General features: G+C 36.8%; 1 protein-coding gene across 2 annotated transcripts in view; it reads right to left on the bottom strand.

Moving 5' to 3' along the window:
- Positions 1-326: 326 nt before the first annotated feature.
- The window catches only part of cxcl12b (chemokine (C-X-C motif) ligand 12b (stromal cell-derived factor 1)), a 35,863-nt gene continuing 12,484 nt past the window's right edge, over positions 327-23,705 (bottom strand). The window contains exons 3-5 of one of the 2 annotated variants that reach the window (XR_012051249.1): positions 10,017-10,100; positions 2,828-3,232; positions 327-2,767 (exon numbers count right to left, since the gene is read on the bottom strand). Coding sequence is in view for 1 of the 2 variants with exons in the window: in XM_061922746.2 (XP_061778730.1) it covers positions 3,193-3,232; positions 10,017-10,100 (124 nt within the window). In the remaining variant the exon portion in view is untranslated. Of the gene's footprint in view, positions 3,233-10,016; positions 10,101-23,705 lie in introns of both variants that reach the window. The other variant, XM_061922746.2, reaches the window with a different exon arrangement.

The following is a 23,705-nucleotide window of genomic DNA, read 5'->3' as shown; positions in this document are numbered from 1 at the left end:
AAACAAAGATGTTAGCAAAGCAACACTTCCATAACGTTTTATGGATAAAAGGACAGTTTTGCAGAGAATAAGTATACAGGGCGCTGGCAGTGTGTTAATAGAAAGCACATGTTGTTCGCTTAGATCTAAAACTGCAGCTTTTGTTCTGCTTTGGCTCAATCGCTTTACTGACACTAAATACAAACATTGGGCAAAAGTGTAAAAAGCCAATCAAGTGTTAGGTGTGTAATATGTTTCCAATTATTACTCAATAACGATGACTTCTATCCTCAAACAAGAAGTAATACAATAGAATGTTGAATGAATGAATACAGGGAACAAAAACAATAGGAGGACAGTATTTAATTAACTTGCGTTTGAGCAGCAACATTGTTGAAATAAAAAAAAAAAAATCTTTTGATTTCTGCGTTGCATATTGTTTTGGAACCAATAACTAGAAATGGAATTCAGAACGTAATGCACAGTAGCTTAATACTGCTGGAAGTTTAAAATATTCTAGCCTTCATTTGCTGTAGTATTGACCAGTAATGTATGTTGCATTTAAAAAAAAAAAAAAAAAAAAGCAATTCAGTGAGAACACATACAATATAAAAATAAAACAGTAACATTCCCAAGAAATAACAGGTAATAAAGTGGCTCAAAAATATATATTTCTATGTATAAAAAAAAAAAATCATCCAAACTTTCTTTTTGCCGTCATGGACGTTCTCTTTTTGACAATATTTTTTCAAATTGTCAACAATTCAGTCTCCGCTGCCGTGTAAAAATGGTAAAAAAAAACAGGTTCAGAATTGCGATTGTTTTGCTGAGGTTTGTACTTGTGACACTGAATAAATATTTGGTCTCTATAGCGATATGTTCAGTCAGCAAAATCTGCATTAATAAACAATACATATACACCAATGGGACCCATTACCTCCCTGCTTGGCACTCAGCATCAAGGGTTTGAATTGGGGGTTAAATCACCAAAAATGATTCCCGGGCGCGGCCACCGCTGCTGCTCACTGCTCCCCTCACCTCCCAGGGGGTAATCAAGGGTGATGGGTCAAATGCAGAGAATCATTTGGCCACACCTCGTGTGTGTGTGACAATCATTGGTACTTTAACTTTGACAATACTCCACTTATTCAATCCGTCTGTCTGCACTCGATGACATTAACATGTTATAATTCACATTTGATTGCCATAAATTTGCAAGCTAGTGAATATGAACACATTGCTACCTGTAGTTTTTACATGAAAATATAAAGTTGTTGCACCACATGATCAGTGCTTGTCACAACATTTTTTATAAGAGTGCCACTTTCATATTTACTTAACACATTTGATCCAGCGGTAAATATTTGCTTATTTAAAAGACATTGGGAGAGTTGTTATTGTTACCTGCCAACAAAGAATATATTGAATAGGCCCTTTTCCACCGCAGGAACTTTTTTTTTTTTTTTAGGAACTTCCCCACTTAAAGTTCCCCCTGTGTTCCCACCTAAAACTACCCGGGTAGATTTAGTTCTTGAAGAACCTTTCGGAGTTCTTACCACATAAGATATGTTTTAATTGCTGATGCGGGTTTATTGATTTTTGAATGCACCAGAAAATAACCCGTTTTGTACAATGCCCGGTAGTGCGTAAACGCGTTCCAGTATAGTATTTCTCCAGCAATGACATCAATGATGGTATTTTGAGAGATAATCATTGAAGTCGGACATCACTGAAGGCCTAGGTGTGAAACGCACGGCCCGCCACTGTCCATACGTCATAAGCCTGATTTGTATAAACTACAGATGTCCGATAATATCCGATATTCCGATATTGTCCAACTCTTAATTACCGATTCCGATATCAACCGATATATACAGTCGTGGAATTAACACATTATTATGCCTAATTTTGTTGTGATGCCCCGCTGGATGCATTAAACAATGTAACAAGGTTTTCCAAAATAAATCAACTCAAGTTATGGAAAAAAATGCCAACATGGCACTGCCATATTTATTATTGAAGTCACAAAGTGCATTATTTTTTTTAACATGCCTCAAAACAGCAGATTGGAATTTGGGACATGCTCTCCCTGAGAGAGCATGAAGAGGTTGAGGTGGGGGGGGACTAGGGGGTAGCGGGTGGTGTATAGTGTAGCATCCCGGAAGAGTTAATGCTGCAAGGGGTTCTGGGTATTTGTTCTGTTGCGTTTATGTTGTGTTACGGTGCGAATGTTCTCCCGAAATGTGTTTGTCATTCTTGTTTGGTGTGGGTTCACAGTGTGGCGCATATTTGTAACAGTGTTAAAGTTGTTTATACGTCCACCCTCAGTGTGACCTGTATGGCTGATGACCAAGTATGCATGCATTCACCTTTGCGTGTGAAAAGTCGTAGATATTATGTGATTGGGCTGGCACGCAAAGGCGGTGCCTTTAAGGTTTATTGGCGCTCTGTACTTCTCCCTACGTCCGTGTACCACTCCGTACAGTGGCGTTTTAAAAAGTCATACATTTTACTTTTTGAAACCGATACCGATAATTTCCGATATTACATTTTAAAGCATTTATCGGCCGATAATATCGGCAGTCTGATATTATCGGACGTCTCTAGTATAAACTAACCTGAACTGTGAAATGCGGTGGAAACACAAACCACACACTTCTACAGGAACCTATAGATCCAGGAACCAAACATTTGGTGGAAAAGGGCCTATTGTTTATAGGACATCTGACTTGATTCTCTCCCCATAAGCACTTGCCAATAGGAAAGAAAGCTCCACATGCTCTTTTTTCTACACACACACACACACACACACACACACACACACACACACACACACACACACACACACACACACACACACACACACACACACACACACACACACACACACACACACGCACACACACACGCACACACACACGCGTTGACCTAGCGCTCACTAAGACACAATAAACATCATGATGCGTCCGTTATCCCAAGCTAGGCTTTAATTGCACTTGGTGCCACCATAGAGCGTGGGGGACGAGTCAGTGGAAGTCCAGAGGGGCCCATGTCGGGTGGCGGCACAGATTGGCGTCGAAGTGCTGGTTGTGCAAGCGGTCCAGAGAAGTGGACGGGTACATACAGCGTGTTTACATACATCCATAGCAGTGGTAGAGAGGTACACAGGTTGGACCCCAGGATGCTTGGCCTGGTAGAAAACGTTCCTCGGACTTAGTTCTTCTTGTTGTTACGCCTTCTGGACTTCTTCACCCTGCACGCACGTTCAGAAACACAGTGGATGGTCAAACCATGTCCTCTTATTAACGAGGAAATTATCTCACAGCATGATTTTATTCATTCATGTTTTTGTGTGTGTCTATACTGACAATCATTTTTGTATTTACTGGTATACAGCACTCCCCGTGATCCCGTAAGGCAGTGTTTTTCAACCAATATCTCACTAGTGTACCGTGAGATATTGTTTGGTGTGCCGTGGGAAATTATGTAATTTCACCTAATTGGGTTAAAAATATTTTTTGCAAACCAGTAATTATTGTCTGTGCTGTCAAGAGCTCGGCACAGTAACCGTGTAATACTCTTTTATATCAGTAGGTGGCAGCAGGTAGCTAATTGCTTTATAGATGTCGGGAACATGGTTTGTCGTGATCACATTATGCAGACGACAGCGGGAGGCAGCGTGCAGGTATAAAGGTATCTAATGCTTAAACCAAAAATAAACAAAAGGCATTAAAGCTTAGGGATGGCTATGCAAAACGAAAGTAAAACTGAACTGGCTGCAAAGTAAACAAAAACAGAATGCTGGACGACAGCAAAGACTTACAGCGCGTGGAGCAGACGGCGTCCACAAAGTACATTCGAACATGACATGACAATCAACAACAAAATAGGAGCGCAAGACAAGAACTAAAACACTACACACAGCAAAACACCAAACAACTCAAAATAAGTCACGGCGTGATGTGACAGGTGGTGACAGTACACCTACTTTGAGACAAGAGCTATAGTGATTCATGGTTAGTTATGGTTTGAATTTATAACCAACAATTGCGAGGACGACTTTTTACTGTCAATATTGGCTGCTGAGTTTAATTTTTTTATGTTTTCTGCTGGTGTTGTGCCTCTGGATTTTTTCAATGAATAAAATGTGCCTTGGCTTAGAAAAGGTTGAAAAACACTGCCATAAGGGACAAGCAGTACAAAATGGATGGGTGGATACTGTAAAACATCACAACTGTAATGATGCAAAAAAGGAAGTATAATATATATATATATATATATATATATATATATAAATAGATAGATAGATAGATAGATGATGTCCCTACAACAGTTAAATAAGTCAAATAGTGGGCGGGGGTGTGTGTGACCCTGGAGAACATGCTTTATCAGTATCTTGCAGTATCATGCTTCATGCTACAGTAGCTATTAATCCTGACTTCCTCATTTTGATTTGAAAAAAATTCATACAATTAAATTTAAAAACATTGAAAAATCAGCACAACATTTGTTTGTTTTGTGGGTTCAAGTGTTTTTCATATTGTGCTCATTGAGTTTATGCTGCTGATCAATATTGATTTATTATTATTTATTGACTTTATGAAATGTTATTTATCAGGATCAAATTGTTGAAATCGGTCAAAAATTTTACAGTTTGAATAGAGATTTGTGTCCCTTTTTATGTGACACTGGTTCTTTGAAAATGCTACAAAAAAATTACAAAATCCAATACTTATCTAAAACTATTTTGAAAACATAAAATATTGTGTATATATAATACTACAAATGAAGTTTAAAAAACAAAAAAATCAAATATATTTTTCAAACAATTGTTAAAAAAGGCATATGCATTTTTATGCATTAGTCTATACTTAAGGGCAAGGTTCTTCAGTGTTTTTTAGTCCAAGATTATATTATATTATATTTTATTCTACTCCAATTTCTAGCAGCATTAGGATATGATAAAAATAAATACTATAAGTATAAAAAAGTACACTGAAGATATGTTAAAAAATAAGGAGATGTTAAGTACTCCTAAAATTTAAAAAATCTAATCTTAAAATACACACGTAAAATATTGACTATTAAGCAATGAGAGAAATAACAGCCAAATTGACGGAGAGATACTTATATATCCTGTATAAAAATGTATTTTAAGTTAAAGTGGTCCTAATAAAAGTATAGCGCTACTAATCGCTAGCAGCCAAATATAGCACTAAGTGCGAGCTATGCTAAATGCTAACATGAATTTAATAATACAATTATTCATGTTTTCATTTCAAACCTGCAAGGTACAGTGAGAAAGGTGGGCATACTGCTGCCATGTAAAAACTACTCTACAGTGTGTTGGATTAAAGTTAAGTTTATACAAAGACATTTAAATTTGTGGACAAATTGTCAGAGGAATAATATATAAAGAAGACTAATCCAGAGTTTTTCAACCTTTTTTGAGCCAAGGCCCATTTTTTTCATTGGAAAAATTCCGGAGACACACCACCAGCAGAAAACATTAAAATATGAAACTCAGCAGCCGATATTGACAGTAAAAAGTTGTTCTCGCAATTTTTGGATATGAATTTAAACCATAACCAACCATGCATCACTATAGCTCTTGTCTCAAAGTAGGTGTGCTGTCACGATCTGTCACATCACGCCGTGACTTATTTTGACTTTATGGGTGTTTTCTTGTGTGTAGTGTTTTAGTTCTTGTCTTGCGCACCTATTTTGGTATTTTTTTCCTTTTTAGTTGGTATTTTCCTGTAGCAGCTTCATGTCTTCCTTTGAGCGCTATTCCCCGCACCTGCTTTGTTTTAGCAATCAAGACTATTTAAGTTGTGCGGACGCTATCCTTCTTTGTGGGGACATTGTTGATTGTCATGTCATGTTCGGATGTACTTTGTGGACGCCGTCTCTGCTCCACACGCTGTAAGTCTTTGCTGTCGTCCAGAATTCTGTTTTTGTTTACTTTGCCGCCAGTTAAATTTTAGTTTCCTTTTGCATAGCCTTCCCTAAGCTTCAATGCCTTTTCTTAGGGGCACTCGCCTTTTGTTTATTTTTGGTTTAAGCATTAGATACCTTTTTACCTGCACGCTGCCTCCCGCTGTCATCTGCATATTGTGATCACGACAAACCATGTTCCCGACATTTACATCTACGACATTAGCTACTTGCTGCCACCAACTGATATGGAAGCGTATAACGTGGTTATACTGCTGAGCTCCAGACAACACAGACACTCAACAACGGCACATTATTTGCGGATTATAACTACTGGTTTGCAAAAAATATTTTTAACCCAAATAGGTGAAATTTCATAATCTCCCACGGCACACCAGACTGTATCTCACGGCACACTAGTTGAAAAACACTGGACTAATCAACCAGAAATTTCACGACCCCTTTGCAGTACCTCTACGGACCCCCTGTTGAAGACCTCCGCTATACAGACACCCTTTGTTATCATATATACATAATGTTGGGACATGTTAGCAGACTTGATCCTAATGTTGTTCAGCTTTAAACAAGCATTCATTGATGTTTATGATGTGCACAATGTTTGTTTTTACAGGCAATATACAGTGGAGGCATTTTCACAATTTAAAAGGGCGATGGTGACAAAGAGCAGACATGCTCACTTCCTACCAGAACAAAGGTTTCAGATTTTAATCTACAGCTTTCATTCTTGTAAGAGCAACATTTCCCACGTGCCCAGTTTGTAGTCTGTAACGCTTCATATGACATTTCATGTTTGAGTCCACCTCTCGTAGCTGTAAAAACATTGTTGGCATGCGATACACTTGGGCTACCAGGTAGAGGTAGAACTTCTTTATACGGGACTTGTATCACGTGAAGCGCACTAATAAACGAATGTCCGTTCCCATGCCGAATGGACCACAACTAACTTTGAAGTGTTCAAAGTGATGCTGCTTCCCATCTGACGCGCCGTGGTGTGAAATGTTGTGTTTGGTCGTCAGTCTCAACGTGTTATTCAAAACATGTGGAAACATTTATAGTGGGCAGCAGCAGGAAACAACTCGCCTTTTTCGTATCCTCAAAAATAATGTGCGCTGTTGCCGAGCCAAAACCGCTCAACTGTCCTAATTGACCAACATAATTAGTTTTTTGCATTTAAATCAGTATGAAGTAGAGTTGCTGCCCCTTATTCTTTTATAAGGAGCGAGCATATGACAAGCAATACACCGTATTTTCCGGACTATAAGCCACACCCACTTTGTGAAATGAGATATTTACATATAAATATTTAGCAATTGTTTATTTACATACCTTAATTGTTTCCAAATAGTGCCTGTAACGCATACTTGCCAACCTTGAAACCTCTGATTTCGGGAGATGAGAGGTGGGGAGGGGGGCGTGGTTGGGGGCGGGGGTGTGGTTAATAGGGGAGGAGAATATTTACAGCTAGAATTCAACAAGTCAAGTATTTCATATATATATATCATTGAAGTCGGACATCACTGAAGGCCTAGGTGGGAAACACACGGCCCGCCACTGTCCATACGTCATAAGCCTGATTTGTATAAACAACAGATGTCCGATAATATCCGATATTGTCCGATATATATATATATATATATATATATATATATATATATATATATATATATATATATATATATATATACATACAATAAATACTCAAGTATTTCATATATATATATATATATATATATATAAAATCTCCTGATGATTGAGGGTACCCCCCCTCATGAAACAGGCCTGTAGAGATGAAATAGTCTTGTGATTTTTTTCCCACACATACATATATATATATATATATATATATATATATATATATATATATATGAAATACTTGACTTTCAGTGAATTCTAGCTATATATATATATATATATATATATATATATATATATATATATATATATATATATATATAGTATAGCAGTTGTGCACTGCGCTCTCTAAAAGCCGTAGATGTTATTGTCACATATGCATGTACAGTAGATGGCAGTATTGTCCTGTTTAAGAGTGTCACAACATTGCTGTTTACGGCAGACAAACTGCTTTACGGTAGACGAAAACGTGACTGCTGTCGTTGTGTGTTGTTACCGCGCTGGGAGGACGTTAATGAAACTGCCTAACAATAAAGCCACATAAGAAACCAAGAACTTGCCCTCAATCATTCTACAGTTACAACGTGATTGGGCAGGCACGCTGTTCATATTGTGGGAAAGCGGACATGAAAACAGGCTGGCCACTGTCGACACGTCACTCAGGTCCGCATGGAGCTGGAGGGGGCGCGGCCTCCAGCTCCGCCTGAATTTCGGGAGATTTTCGGGAGAAAATTTGTCCCGGGAGGTTTTCGGGAGAGGCACTGAATTTCGGGAGTCTCCCGGAAAATCCGGGAGGGTTGGCAAGCATGCTGTAACGCGGCAGTAAAACCCCTAATTCAGGGGTGTCAAACTCATTTTAGATGAGGGGCAACATAGAGAAAATTCTACTCCCAAGTGGGCCGGACTGGTAAAATCACGACACGATAACTTAAAAATAAAGACAACTTCAGGTTGTTTTCTTTGTTTAAAATTAGAACAAGCACATTCTGAAAATGTACAAATCATAATGTTGTTGTTTTGTTTTTTTTGCACTTACATATTGCGGTTAATAGTATTCTACCTTTATTGGTCGTTATTTATACTTTCTGAATAAATGATGTGATAATGTTCATCAGTCAACTAATTGGTATTAATTTTCAATCTATTAAGATACAAAAATTATGTAAAAATCAAATTACAGGATGGTATTTTTGTAGTTTGCTCATTTTCCTCGACTAGTGTACTAACATCATGTGGTTTATTTTTTTAAACATATGTAGCACCATCTACAAAGATACAAAGAATTGCTATTGAGACATCTAGTGGACACATTTAGAACAGCAGTTTCTTTCATTCAAAAATGTAAGGTTGATTTTTATACTTAGCAAACTCCTCCCACGAGCCGGATAAGACCTGTTCGCGGGCCTGATCTGGCCCACGGGCCGTACGTTTGCTACCGCTGCCCTAATCAAACAAAATGTTGAAACTAAAAGTCATTGATGTCTTTCTTCATCCTTTATGAGATTAATAAGATTTCTTTTTTTTTATATAAAGGTTCAAAACGTATATCAGGATTCTTATTCCTTCTACTTTTTTAAACACTTTGAGTTTGAACAGTTTCTGGATCATTTTGGGACATTGTCTGATTTCTTTGCCTAATCTATTCCATAAATTAGCCATTAGCGAAGAAAAATCCATTAATTAGTCGCACCTGTGTAAAAGCCGCAGGGTTCAAAGCTTGGGAAAAAAGTAGAGGCTGATACATATCGTAATGTGACTGCCATAGGGCAGTATAAACTTTTGACATTGCCCAGCCAATCAACAAAGATTGACTCTGCACAGACACAGTAAATAACACCAGCAAATTATTTTATTGTTTATATTTATATTGTGGGCTTTGAGTGTTCACCATGTTTCAAAGAAGCAGGCACGCAGCCTGGCAATAATCACCACCAGACACATTTTGTTTATGAGGAATGTGTTGATTTTAACTACATTGCTTGTTAAAATCTGAACGCGCTTCTGCTATTGTTGGACTTTTTACGCTTTCCTCCCCCTGTGTTGCCCTGCGGCTAAGGCTGGTCCGCTGTTATTGTGCAATTAGTGGCGATAATTATGCAAAGAATGCCTTTAAAAAGCCAGTTGACATACTTGTGTGCTTAAGTGCGGAGAGCGAACTGATGATGATAAACACTGTGATGACGCCTGTGATTCTCAGGCAGAAGGTTATGAGAAAGAAGGAAGCAGTCGCACCGCAAGAAGATTTATGACTTTCCTCAACTTAATGCAAATCATTTCACAGATGATAACTCAGCTGCATGCGTCAACGCTTTCGCTGAGTAATTACCAGCCAGACGGTCAACCGGCAATTTGTAACTGTGGTTTTTTTGTACTCTCCAGGCTCCAAATTCAAATTATTCATGTCTGTCTTTGTCAAGGATGCAGAAGAAAGCGAGAATTACTCTCACTTGTTAATGGCGTTCTTCAAGTACTGCTGCAGCCACTTGGTTTCAGGGTTGATGCAAACTTCCCGGTTGTTCTTCAGCTTGGCACTGTGTGGGAAACAAAATGACAGAATTTGAATATTTGATTTTCTGAGCTGGGATACACTTAGGGATTTTTAAATCCAGTGTGTACAAATGGGACCTGGTTTGTTGGTGAATTAGATAACATCGCTTACAAAACTCAAAATACATGTAATATTGTGCAGAGAAAGAACCCTTGAAAATATAAAAGCTTATAAAGGCTTATAAAGTGCCTCAGACTGGAAGTCTCTGCAGAGAGTGGTGAGGACGGCGGAAAAGATCATAAAGACTCTTCTTCCTCTTATCCGGGAAATCGCAAAAAGCCGCTGCCTGACCAGGGCTCAGAAAATCTGCAGAGACTCCTCCCACCCCCACCAAGGACTGTTTTCACTGCTGGACTCTAGAAAGAGGTTCTACAGCCTACGTAGCAGAACCTCCAGGTTCTGTAACAGATTCTTCCCTATAAGACTCTTGAACGCATCATAATAATCCCCTCTATTCCCCCCAAAAACGGATTAACTCGCTGGAATATAAAGACAATATAACATACATCCATAAACATGGATGCATATACAAAAGTGCAATATATTTATCTGTACAGTAATCTATTTATTTATATCCGCACCTTATTGCTCTTTTATCCTGCACTACAACGAGCTAATGCAACCAAATTTCGTTCTTATCTGTACTGTAATGTTCAAATTTGAATGACAATAAAGGGATGTCTAAGTCTAAAGATGCATGTAATATTCATAAAAATAATGCAATAAATCGTGTTCCTATTTTGCAAAAATTCACTCACCAGGTTTGGGTTGCAAACTTCCTGAAAAACATATAACCTACATCTGCAAGGCCATTTGTCTTCACCCCTACCTGGTTGGTGGATATTTTTGTTTTGCCTTAATTATTTGTGTTACTGGGACCTGGATTTATAAAATGCATGTTTTCCATTTACATTCCCACCTTAATACGAGACAAAGTAAGTCTATATAACACGCATACTTTTGCTTCCAAATACTGGACGATTCCGTTTTTTTCAAACGTAAACATGCTTACCAGAATGAAACAGGAAGTGACATGCTAACTAACATACAGAGAAACAAAGAAAGGCAAACTTTTTTAAATATTAATGATCTCTTTTTGGAATTACAGTTACAAATTTATCGTCCTAAGGCCCTGTGAAAAATAATAGAACTGGAAACGGTACAGAAACAGTATTTCAAAATCTCGTTTACCATGAATTGATTATGTGGACCCCGACTTAAACAAGTTGAAAAACTTATTCGGGTGTTACCATTTAGTGGTCAATTGTACGGAATATGTACTGTACTGTGCAATCTACTAATAAAAGTTTTAATCAATCAATCAATCAATTGTACATCATTTTCCATGAACAACCTGCTAGCTAAAATGCAAACAAACACAATTAAAAAAAAAATATTAAGTATGTCTTTTTGACATTACAGTTACAGATTAACCATTCCAGCTCCATCTGTAAAATAATGTAAATATAGATGGTGGAGCCCGTTTAGCTACATTATTTTTAAAATCTCAAACGTTATTCTTCATGAACCAGGAAGTGGCCCTTTGGTTAACCTGCAGACAATCAACCATCCACCCATATTTATGATCTGTTTTCTGCATTCTTTTTACAAGATACCTGTCCCAACTCCATCTGTAAAATAATGTAAATAGAAATAGTAGACACCCGTTCAGCTACAGTATTGTTAACCTCGTACGTCATTCTCCATCAACCAGGAAGTGGCCTGCTAGCTAACATGCAAACAAACAAACAATAAAAAAAAATATTAAGTATGTCTTTTAGACATTACGGTTACAGATTATCCATTCCAACTCCATCTGTAAAATAATGTAAATAGAAATAGTAGACACCTGTTCAGCTACAGTATTGTTAATCTCATACGTCATTCTCCATTAACCAGGAAGTGACCTGCTAGCTAACATGTAAACAAACAATTTTTTTCCCACCAAAATTATTTCCAACAAATAAGCAATTTTTTTTGTAAATATTAAGTATGTCTTTTCAACATTACATTTACAAATTACCGTCCCAACACCTTGTGAAAAATATCGCGAATAGAAATGGTACAGACCCATTCATCTACAGTGTTTTTAATCTTGTATGTCATTCTTAATGAACCAGGAAGTGACCTGCTAGCTAACATGCAAACAAACACATTTTAAAAAAGTATTAAGTATGTCTTTTAGACATTACGGTTACAGATTATCCGTTTCAACTCCATCTGTAAAATAATGTAAATAGAAATAGTAGACACCCGTTCATCTACAGTATTGTTTGATTTGATTTCATTGAGATTTAATGGTCCCCGTTGGGGAAATTCGCTTTCACTGCCGTACATTTAAACAATAGAAATTACACATCACGAACAAAAATAACAAAAAGACATCATACATAACCAACACATTTACAGGCTTGTCAGACAGGTCGGCCGGGCCTGCTGTTAAGGGCGGCTATAGCTGCAGGGATAAGGCTTTTCCCGAGGCGGACCCTCTGGAATTTGATGGTTCTGTACCTGCACCCTGATGGTAGTGGGATGATGTATTGGTGTAGTGGGTGACTGATATCCTGGACTATTGTGTTAACCTCGTACGTCATTCTCCATGAACCAGGAAGTGGCCTGCTAACTAACATGGAGACCAACACGTTTTCCAGCAAAATTATTTCCAACAAATAAGCACATTTTTTGGAAATAATAGGGATGTCTTTTCGACATTACATTTACAAATTACCGTCCCAACTCCCTGTGAAAAATTCCGCAAATAGAAATGGTACAGACTCATTCATCGACAGTGTTTTTAATCTCGTACGTCATTCTCCACGAATCAGGAAGTGACCTGCTAGCTAACATGCAGACAAACAAACACTTTTTTTTAATGAATTATCTCTGTTTGGCATTTCAGTGACAATATAACTTTCTCTACTCCCTGTGAAAATAATGTAAATAGAAATGATAGAGACATAATCAATCTACAGTAGAAAGTATTTCTACTCTCGTACGTCATTTTCTATGAACCAGGAAGTGGCCTGCTAGCCAACAAATAGACATAGTATGATTTTGAGCAAAAATGTAATTGCAATTTTTCGCTTCAAAATTTAGTTTACGATTCCATTTGCGACTTTTATATTCTAAACATATAAATGCATAAAACTGTGAAAATAACGAGTGAAGGAAGGCATGTTATTTTTAGACTGTCAACATGGTTGTTACTCAAATGAATAAAAAACTCAGCCTCGTTCGGTCACGTTATCGTACTAATTAAAACCTTGATGTCAATTTTGTTTCTAGCATTTCTTCTCTCTTGTTTAAACTTTTACAACTACATTTCCCCATAATTATTTTTAAAAGGCTATGTTCCTGTTATCTTGAACTAGGTGTAGCCTAGTTTGCTAGCAACCAAAAAGACAACCTTTTCATTTTTTGTTAGAGGATTTTATTTACAGTTTAAAGCCATTTGAGTCAAACTCTGGATTCCCGCCATCCTAGAATCAAAAATGATATGTTCCTTTTGTTTTATCTCCCATTACCAGGAAGGAGCCTGCCAACTGACATAATTGATGGATAAACATGGCACTCCGTTTTGTTAACAGTTCATTTATAACTGTACTTTCGACATTATTGTGTAAACTGCACGAATGTTTGATTCTCCAAAAGGAAGATCGGGCATTAGTTTATCTATTTAACTGTCATACATAAATCAGCTTCATTGTCAATGGGCGCATCCTCCGCCTATAAAGTTGCTTAGAAACATTTTAAAAGTTTATTTGGCAAGATAAGCTGTAAGAATCGGATCACTGAGATCCAGTGATGCAACGACAAACATACATAAAAGTACAATACGTTTCTCTTTGTGGAAATATAAACCACAGACTGAACCACGAGCAACATTAATGAGTCCCTACAGTAGTCTAAATATCATCTGGGGAGGTGATAAAAGGTAAACACTGCGGAAACACTTAAAGGATCATGCGCCGTTTCCAAACATATTTATTTTATCACTAGCTAATAAATCATTTCGGTATTTATGGAAGCAAGAGTTCATCTTTGTAAACTTCTCAAAACACATCACAGTTTAAAACCACATGATTACAACTTCAACCTCAATCTCTCTGGAGGGAAAAATCTCAAACAAGAAATCTTCAATTTATCCTATCTATCTATCTATCGGGATGCCATTTTTAGCACAAAAAGGAACGAAAGTAGTCGTTATCCATACTGGTGTTTAGACACAGTTCATGAAATGGCAGGCCAGAAACACCTGAGCTCAGAAGTCCTACGAAGCTCAGCACGTCCTCTAACACGTGAGCTGCAGATGTGAGGCTGACTGAGCATGACAGGCAGTCAACCAGCAGCAAGCTGAGGAAAATTAACACTCTTCTGTTTCCACTGGAGAACAGCTGCGAGAGATACCCGTGCTCCATCTGAAGCGCATTTCATTGAAATGAGCTAAAATTATGCATGGAAACATTTTTAGAATAGCTGCGAACAACCTTTCAGATGAAATTCTAAGTAGATGTTTAAAATGGCCCTTGCACGCCTGTACTTTTGCATAGTCATTAAATAAAAACTATGATGTCACAAGATCTATACTATACGGAGCCCCTAATAGAATAGAATGGACTTCATTGTCATTATATTTGCATATAACGAGATAAAGGACTCCAATTTAAGGTGCGGTAGTGGCATACTTGCCAACCCTCCCGAATTTTCCGGGAGACTCCCGAAAACCTCCCGGGACAAATATTCTCCCGAAAATCTCCCGATTTTCAGCCGGAGCTGGAGGCCACGCCCCCTCCAGCTCCATGCGGACCTGAGTGAGGACAGCCTTTTTTCACAACGGGAGGACAACAGGGTGACAAGAACTAAATCATCCAGACTAGAGATAAATTGTATTATTATGTTTATCTTACCTAAAAATAAATATATTTATTAATTAAAAAAAAAAAAAAAAAAAGAATAAATTTTTACTATATTTTGCTAAAAACATCAAAATTAATTGTATTTTTATTTGTATTTTTTCTGACTCCTTATTACATCCAGCCATAGAATTATACATTAAAATAAACATATTTGAAATAATTAATTTGAAATGATCATAATAATTCATTTAAAATGACCATATTTAATTATTACAATAATTGCGTGTTTATCAACAACTTTAGCATTTTATTCATTACATTTTGAAGCTCTCAGAAGCCAAGTTATGTTATATTCATGTTATATTTATGCAAGTTTGAAGTATCAATTATCTAAACACAGTTTTGTTTGCATATTTTCAGGATGTAGATAATATATATATATATATATATATATATATATATATATATATATATATATATATATATATATATATATATACATATATATACATATATATATATATATATATATATATATACATATATATATATATATATATATGTATCAAATACTTGACTTGGTGAATTCTAGCTGTCAATATACTCCTACCCTTTTAACCACGCCCCCAACCACACCTCGCCCCACCCCCGACCACGCCCCCCACCCCCTACCTCCCGTCTCAAGGTTGGCAAGTATGGGTAGTGGAAACAAATATGGGATAAAAATAAATTACACAAGAAGTAATAAAGATACAAAATAAGAATTGAAATAAACAGACTACTATCCAATAAAAACAGTAAGCAATCCTGTACAATATACAAAATACTGTACAATATACAGAACAAGACAAGAGTACCGGAGTAATAACAATCAAGTGTCGGATGTATTGCACTCAAAGGGTAATATTGCACAGTAGAGTATTAGGGTAGGATATTGTATAGGGGTGAATTATTTATTATAAGTTTGAGTTCAAGAAGGGAAATGTTGCAAAAGGTTTTTTCCCTATGTCAGTGAACCGGAAGTAAAACAGACACAGTGATGGTGAACCGGAAGTGAAACAGACACCGCGATGGAGGAGCTTACCCATCATCCGTGGGAGAAGTTTATTTTAGTATTGGCCTAACATATAAAGACATAAAATCGTATTATGGTCCCACAACAGAGCACAGAGCTCCCGAATGCTCCCGCTCCTCCATCGCTGTGTCTGTTTCACTTCCAGTTCACTGACATAGGAAAATAATATTTTGCGAGATCTCGCAAAAAGTATTGCGAGATCTCGCAAAACATCCATGTCCCTTTCGGGGCTCCGTAATACTACAATCTATAAAATAACACTACGGTGCTTAATAAATGTGACATACTGTATCTATATTCACACACTAAAAACAGAAAATGTCAGTGTGATTTACTGAAAGAAATGTGTGTGACAATCATTGGTACTTTAACTTTAACTTTAAATGTTGGGGTTGGGTTGAAAATGTGAATTTCAACTTCCATTATATTGACCACCAAAATATTTGGCTAAAAATATAAACAATCAATCGAAGACAATTGAATTAACCTTTCTCAAGGTCAAACTATAACAATCATAAAATATTTATTACCCGAAAAGGTGATATTTTAGGTAGCACTTCTGTAAAAGCTACTACTGTAGCAATTCAACAATAAAATACAATTCAAACACTTTCTTAAATGGGACCTATGATTATTTTTATTTAATTTAAAACCACTTCATTGTGATTCAGCTAATATGTGTTGGATATGCTTTAGTGTAAATTTTGCTCAACAGCCATATTTATAATTGGACCAGATTTGTTGAGTCTGTCCCGTTAGTGCAGGCGTTTCCTTCAGATTTGCATTAAACCTCGCCCCACCCTCCCTAAAAGTGTCGTACGGTAATTTATTAACACACAAAAACATCGCAAACATTTTATACAGATTCACCCGGTCACAACATTAGATGCAACTGCACAATCTCCGATCGATTCAGACTCTGCATAAAACAACATTTATGTCACTGCATGTTGCACGTCGATGTTATTATATGCATTAGATTAGATACAAATAATACGTTATCTTACCTTTGTTTTGTGTTTCCTCATACCCTGAAGCAGAGGGGGAGGACCTTACCAATAGGGGTGTGGGAAAAAAATCGATTCGAATTCGAATCGCGACTCTCACGTTGTGCGATTCAGAATCGATTCTCATTTTTTAAAAATAGTTTTATTTATTTATTTTTTGAATTATTATTTTTTTTTTCAAATTAATAAATCCAACAAAACAATACACAGCAATACCATAACAATGCAATCCAATTCCAAAACCAAACCCTACCCAGCAACACTCAGAACTGCAATAAACAGAGCAATTGAGAGGAGACACAAACACGACACAGAACAAACCAAAAGTAGTGAAACAAAAATGAAAATTATAAATAAAAATCCCGCATTGACATTATCATTAGACATTTATAAAAAAATAAAATGAATAATAGTGTCACAGTGGCTTACACTTGCATCGCATCTCATAAGCTTGACAACACACTGTGTCCAATATTTTCACAAAGATAAAATAAGTCATATTTTTGGTTAGTTTAATAGTTAAAACAAATTGACATTATTGCAATCAGTTGATAAAACATTGTCCTTTACAATTATAACACTACTCAGTGGCCTAGTGGTTAGAGTGTCCGTCCTGAGATCTGTAGGTTGGGAGTTCAAATCCCGGCCGAGTCATACCAAAGACTATAAAAATGGGACCCATTACCTCCCTGCTTGGCACTCAGCATCAAGGGTTGGAATTGGGGGTTAAATCACCAAAATGATTCCCGGGCGCAGCCACCGCTGCTGCCCACTGCTCCCCTCACCTCCCAGGGGGTGATCAAGGGTGATGGGTCAAATGCAGAGAATAATTTCGCCACACCTAGTGTGTGTGTGACAATCATTGGTACTTTAACTTTAACTTTAACTTTTAAAAGCTTTTTACAAAAATCTACTACCGGTACTCTGCTTGCATGTCAGCAGACTGGGGTAGATCCTGCTGAAATCCTATGTATTGAATGAATAGAGAATCCTTTTGAATCGGGAAAAAATCGTTTTTGAATCGAGAATCGTGTTGAATTGAAAAAAAAAAAAATCTATTTTGAATCGAATCGTGACCCCAAGAATCGATATTGAATCGAATCGTGGGACACCCAAAGATTCACAGCCCTACTTACCACCCTCTAGCTAAGAGCTTGACTTAATGTCCAAATAAGTACGTCCACCTCGTTGTGACGTCACACCAGAGCCAAACAGCAAAAATCCACGAAGAGAGGCATCCCAAACTGCGTGCAAGCCCACGCCGAAATTAACCCTGTAAGACCCGGATATAGAAATACATGAATAAAAAAATATTCAACCTGTCAGATGGTGTTGTAGGGGGCATTTGGGAATTAAAATGAAGTGTTGGCAAATTTTTCATATTTTCATAAGGTTTTATGGAACCGTTGTAACGATACAACATTGGGTGAAAAGGGTAGCAAAATTTTCCATAAGCCATTTGTATTCATTTTCTGAACAACATGTTCTACATGTTTTCACTTCAGTCAAACAACTAATTATATATACAGTATATATACTGATATATTGTGTTTTAATACATCATACAATCGATCTACTTTAAATAATATTATACACTGCAAAAAAGAGCTGACAAAATATAAAATAAAAATACAAGATTTTAGGATTTAAATAAAGAAACTAGGGAAATTATCAGTGCATGCAGCTCGTTAATTTTACTTGATAAGACATTCTAAATTAAAATTTTTGTATCTAGAAATTAGCAGGACTTTTAAAATACAAATAAGTGTTTAATTCTGAAAACAAGCATTATTTAACTTGCAATTCTTTAAATTAAGCAGAATTCTAAACAGAATTTTCTATATCGGGAAAACCAAAATGTCTTATTTGAATAGTTTTTTTTTTCCTCAATTTTAACATTTCTAAACTAAAATGGACAATATATAATTATTCTTGCTAAAATTAGGATTATAGTTAATGACTAAAAACAAGTAAATAGCTCTTAAAAATAGGGAAATTTCAAGAATTAAAAAAAACAAAAACCTGGCAAGTGGCAAATAGTTTGTAGTGTTGAGGTACTTTATTATGTGAATGCATGTTCTTGACACAAATAAATAATCTAAATGGTATGTATACTGTATATTATATATACAGTATATATACTGATATATTATATTATTATATAATATATACAATATGTAACAAATCCCAATTTCCATGTACAATTTTACAGTATATGTAACAGCTGCAGCAAAAAAAAAAAGGGAGCATAAAATAAAGAGTAGATACAACAGAAAATAAACATTATAAACAAAGAGAGGTAGCTAACGTAGAAGCGGTCAGGTAATGGACAAATATCATCTATTGCTGTATGGCGAGTGATTTTGATATAGAACTGCTTAGTAACATTTCATGTTTGAAACCTATACATACATTTCAAACATATCATATTTTTGCTAATACTCAGATGTGTGCAAGCAGACTGCAAACTCTCTGAGATCTGTGGCATTGTAGTGTTTTCAGCCTAATGGCCTGCATGTTTGTGTGATATTCCACAGACTCAACAACATCTGTGCACAGGGTTTGATGTAAACTTTGTATTTTTGGTGAGTCCTTTTGATCTGACCGGTGGTTCAATTTAACTCTGATTGAACTAAATGATCACCGGATACACAATTAGGGTCACTTTGAACACTAATGCACTTTGTCTGACAAATCTCTATTTGGACAGACTTTTCTTCAGACACCAAAAAACAAAAAAAAACACAAATTAGGTTAATTCGATATCTGCATTACCATAAATATTGTTTTTAAATTTAAGTATTTTAAGTCTGTGTTTTAATTTTATTGAATTATCATTTGTGCTTATTTGTTCGCTTCTTAGACCCTGAAAAGATATAATTTTATAATTTAATCTATCCAAAGAACCAATTCCCTTAATAATATATAAGAATTTTATATGAAAAGTATTTTTTGGTGACTTAATTTTTTTGCAAAAAGTGTTCCAATATTATCCTCTGCAACTCCCAACCATTTATGGTAAAATATAATTGTAGTGCTATCCTAGTGTTATCATCATGTTATGCAATTGTTTGTTGTATAGTTTTCTTAAAGGATTGATTTGAAGGAGACCTAATGATTTTCCTCTTTTCTTATGTTAATTGGATATAAATAATAAATAGTGGATATTAAGCGTCAAATTATAAGGTTCATGCATTTGGGCGTGAGCGTGCACGCAGTTTTGGATGCCTCTGAACGCTGTGTTTTGTAATCTTTTTTTTAACCGTGGGCCATTTGTCATGTCACAGATTGACAATCTAGTATCTGCTGTCGACCATCCTCCTCCTCTGTTGAGATTGCCTCTTCTTGTCTCATGCCCTCCCGCCTGCTATAATATCTACAAAATGATTATAATGAAATTAATTCGTCCACATATTTTACACGGGACTGTTTAGTCAGCATGGACTGGAACAAAATTGGATAAGCCGCGCCGACGAAAAAGACTGCACTGTAAAAACATACATATACACATACTGTACATATACAAGTACATATACATACATACACTCGTGCATATAATCACGTTTCATCAAACATACATTAGCGTTATTACCCTAGGGGAAACTGGGTAACACATGGCACACTGACAAAGCTTAACCTATTGTTACTATAACAATCTACAAGGTTAATATAGCTGGCTTCTTTTTTTCTCTTTCTATCCCCTCCTGCTCCGTCCCGGCTGCACCAAATGATAATATACATACATTTAATAAAGTCAAATACAAATAAGGCAACAAGAGAAGTATACCACACTTCTCTTTTGTAAAGTACATGTGTACATGGACATCTACATCAACAATATGATTTGCCTGAGAAGCTGGGCAGGACAAAAAAACAAACAAAAAAATTGAAAAAAACGGCGCCATTGTGACATTACTAATTGATTTGATGGAAAACAAAAATAATGGGATTAGGAATTGTAGGATAAAGTTTTATTATTTTTCATCTAATCGTGGCATGTGCACAATAATGACCTGTGCTGAAAATGCAGCTTTTTGCGTACCTAATGTTGTAAGCGGTGAATATGTATGCTGTTTATGACGTTTATTTTCAACTGTGTTTGAAAATATATATTCTTTAAGAGAGGATGGAACGTGGTGGGTTTCATTTGCCATCTAAAATTGCAGGCAGACCCAGAAAATGGTTTATAAATGTAACTGTGGAGCAAAAGTTATGGAGAAAAATTTCCACCAAAGCATATCTCATACATGTTATCTTGAGTAGACCACGAGGACATGTTTTAATTTGATCCTGCAGTAGGTCCCCTTTAAATAATATTATACACTGCAAAAAAGAGCTGACAAAATATGAAATAAAAAGAGAAGATTTTGGGAAGAAAAAAAAAAAAACTAGGGAAATTATCAGTGCATGCAGCTTGTAATTTTACTTGATAAGACATTCTAAATTAACATTTCTATATCTAGAAATTAGCAGGACTTTTAAGATACAAATAAGTATTTTATTCTGAAAACAAGCATTATTCAACTTGCAATTCTTAAATCAAGCAGAATTTTAAACAGAATTTTCTATGTCGGGAAAACCAAAATGTCTTATTCGAATAGTTATTTTCTCAATTTTAACATTTCTAAACTAGAATGGACAATATATAATTATTCTTGCTAAAATTAGGATTATAGTTAATAACTAAAAATAAGTAAATAGCTCTTAAAAATAGGGAAATTTCAAGATTAAAAAAAAACAAAACCTGGCAAGTGGCAAACAGTTTGTAGTGTTGAGGTCATTTATTTTGTGAATGCATGTTCTTGACACAAATAAATAATCTAAATGTTATTTTCAATCAACACGATTTGTTAAAGTGGAATAATATCTATAAACCCTCCACATATTACCAGGTGTGAATGGATCATTTTTGCAGCTCATCTCCTGGGATATTAGCGCGTTCAAGCCACTATATGATTAACATTGTCGCGGTCGAAGTGTGTGTGTGTGTGTGTGTTTTCCTGTGAGTGATGGAACCTTGGGCCAAATATTTAAGAGAGGATTTGTAGCTGCCTCTCAACATGTGGGTCTCACACCTCAGTGGCAAAAGGTCGCGCGTGAGAGTTAACAATCTTTCCTCCTTCCATATCTCCATCACACCGCTCCACAAATGAAACACCCCCCACATCCTGTGTAGGCGCCCCCTCGTCACTCAACCACTTCAACCTGCCGCATCGCTAACTGCTTCTTTGTTATCACTTTTACCATCATATTTGTACATATCGTATTTGCTGATGTTGCTCTATTGTTGTTGTGTTTGCTGTTGTTGTTTTTGTCTCTCTGTCTAATCCCCCTCTCGTCCCCACAATTTCCCCCTCTGTCTTCTTTTTTCTCTCTTTCTATCCCCTCCTGCTCCGGCCCGGCTGCACCAAATGATAATATAAATACATTTAATAAAGTCAAATACAAATAAGGCATCAAGAAAAGTATCCTACGCTTCTCTTTTGTAAAGTAAATCTGCACAGCCGATACGGGCATCTACATCAACTTTATGATTTGCCTGAGAAGCTGGACAGGACAAAAAAATAAATAAATAAATAAATAGATAAATAAATAAAAATAAAGGGCAGCATCGCGGGCCTCAGCCTCCAATCCCGATCCCTCAAGCGAACATGTCAACAGCACCCGTAACTGGATCTGTGCTTACTTTCTCTGCCTTCTTCTTTTATTAGGGGTGGCCGGCCCATCCGCTGGGGAGCTCGGTGCTGTTTTGGAGGTGTCCTTCTTCATCCTGTTTATCTGTCTCCTCGTCGACTCGCAGCTTCACCTCGAAGTGACTCGGCTAAAGTTCCACAAGCAGCAGGTAGTAATTACTTCACAGCAAGGTAATACCAACAGCATGCTGGGATGGCTTGGCACGGGTGGGGGGTGGGGGGTCATTTAGGGGTGCACGGTGGGACACTGCTGGGCGGGGGGGGCGGTAGAAGAGTCTAGTGTTACTAGCCGCCTTTCATGTGCCTCAATAGAGATATCAGAGCAGCACGGAATACATCCCGCCTCGCCTAAATGACTTCTTGACTCCTCTGGCAGCGCAGTTTTTCCATGCCTGGTCAGAGCTCTCCATGTCCTCTGCGACCTTTCGCTATTCATTCTCGCTTCCAACGCTCACGAGTCACTCCCCCCCCCCGCCCCTCCTCATTTGGCAGCCGTTTCGCCTTTTGGCTGTGAGGCTTCTGCCATTTTCTATAGCAAACAAATGAATGAAGCTTTGAGTTAATGTGTTCCAGACCAATGACATTGGCGGCAAATAAAAAAAACAAACAACAACAGTGAATAGTGATAAGGGACACGGGGGGGGGGTCAGCAAACACAAAGGTAATCACTTTGACCCTTAATTATTGCTTCCTTGGCAAAACATAAATAGCACCCTCGAGCTGTGGCCGTCATCACTTTCTTTCCTCTCTTTCTTTCAACTGGAGCCTCTTGTTTTAGCAGGACATTAACATCACGCACCTCACTTCAGGCCCACGTTAATATTCATGATCAGCACCACAACTCTACATCAGGGCTGTCAAACTAAACAATGGATGTCCGCTAACTTTTTGCAACTCAACGCTAAGAAAACGGAAATGTTGATCATCGGTCCTGCTAGACACCGACACCTATTTAAT

The sequence above is a fragment of the Nerophis lumbriciformis genome, linkage group LG27 (genome assembly GCF_033978685.3).
Source record: "Nerophis lumbriciformis linkage group LG27, RoL_Nlum_v2.1, whole genome shotgun sequence".
Lineage (NCBI taxonomy): Eukaryota > Metazoa > Chordata > Actinopteri > Syngnathiformes > Syngnathidae > Nerophis > Nerophis lumbriciformis.
This window is presented reverse-complemented; position numbering and strand designations above follow the sequence as displayed.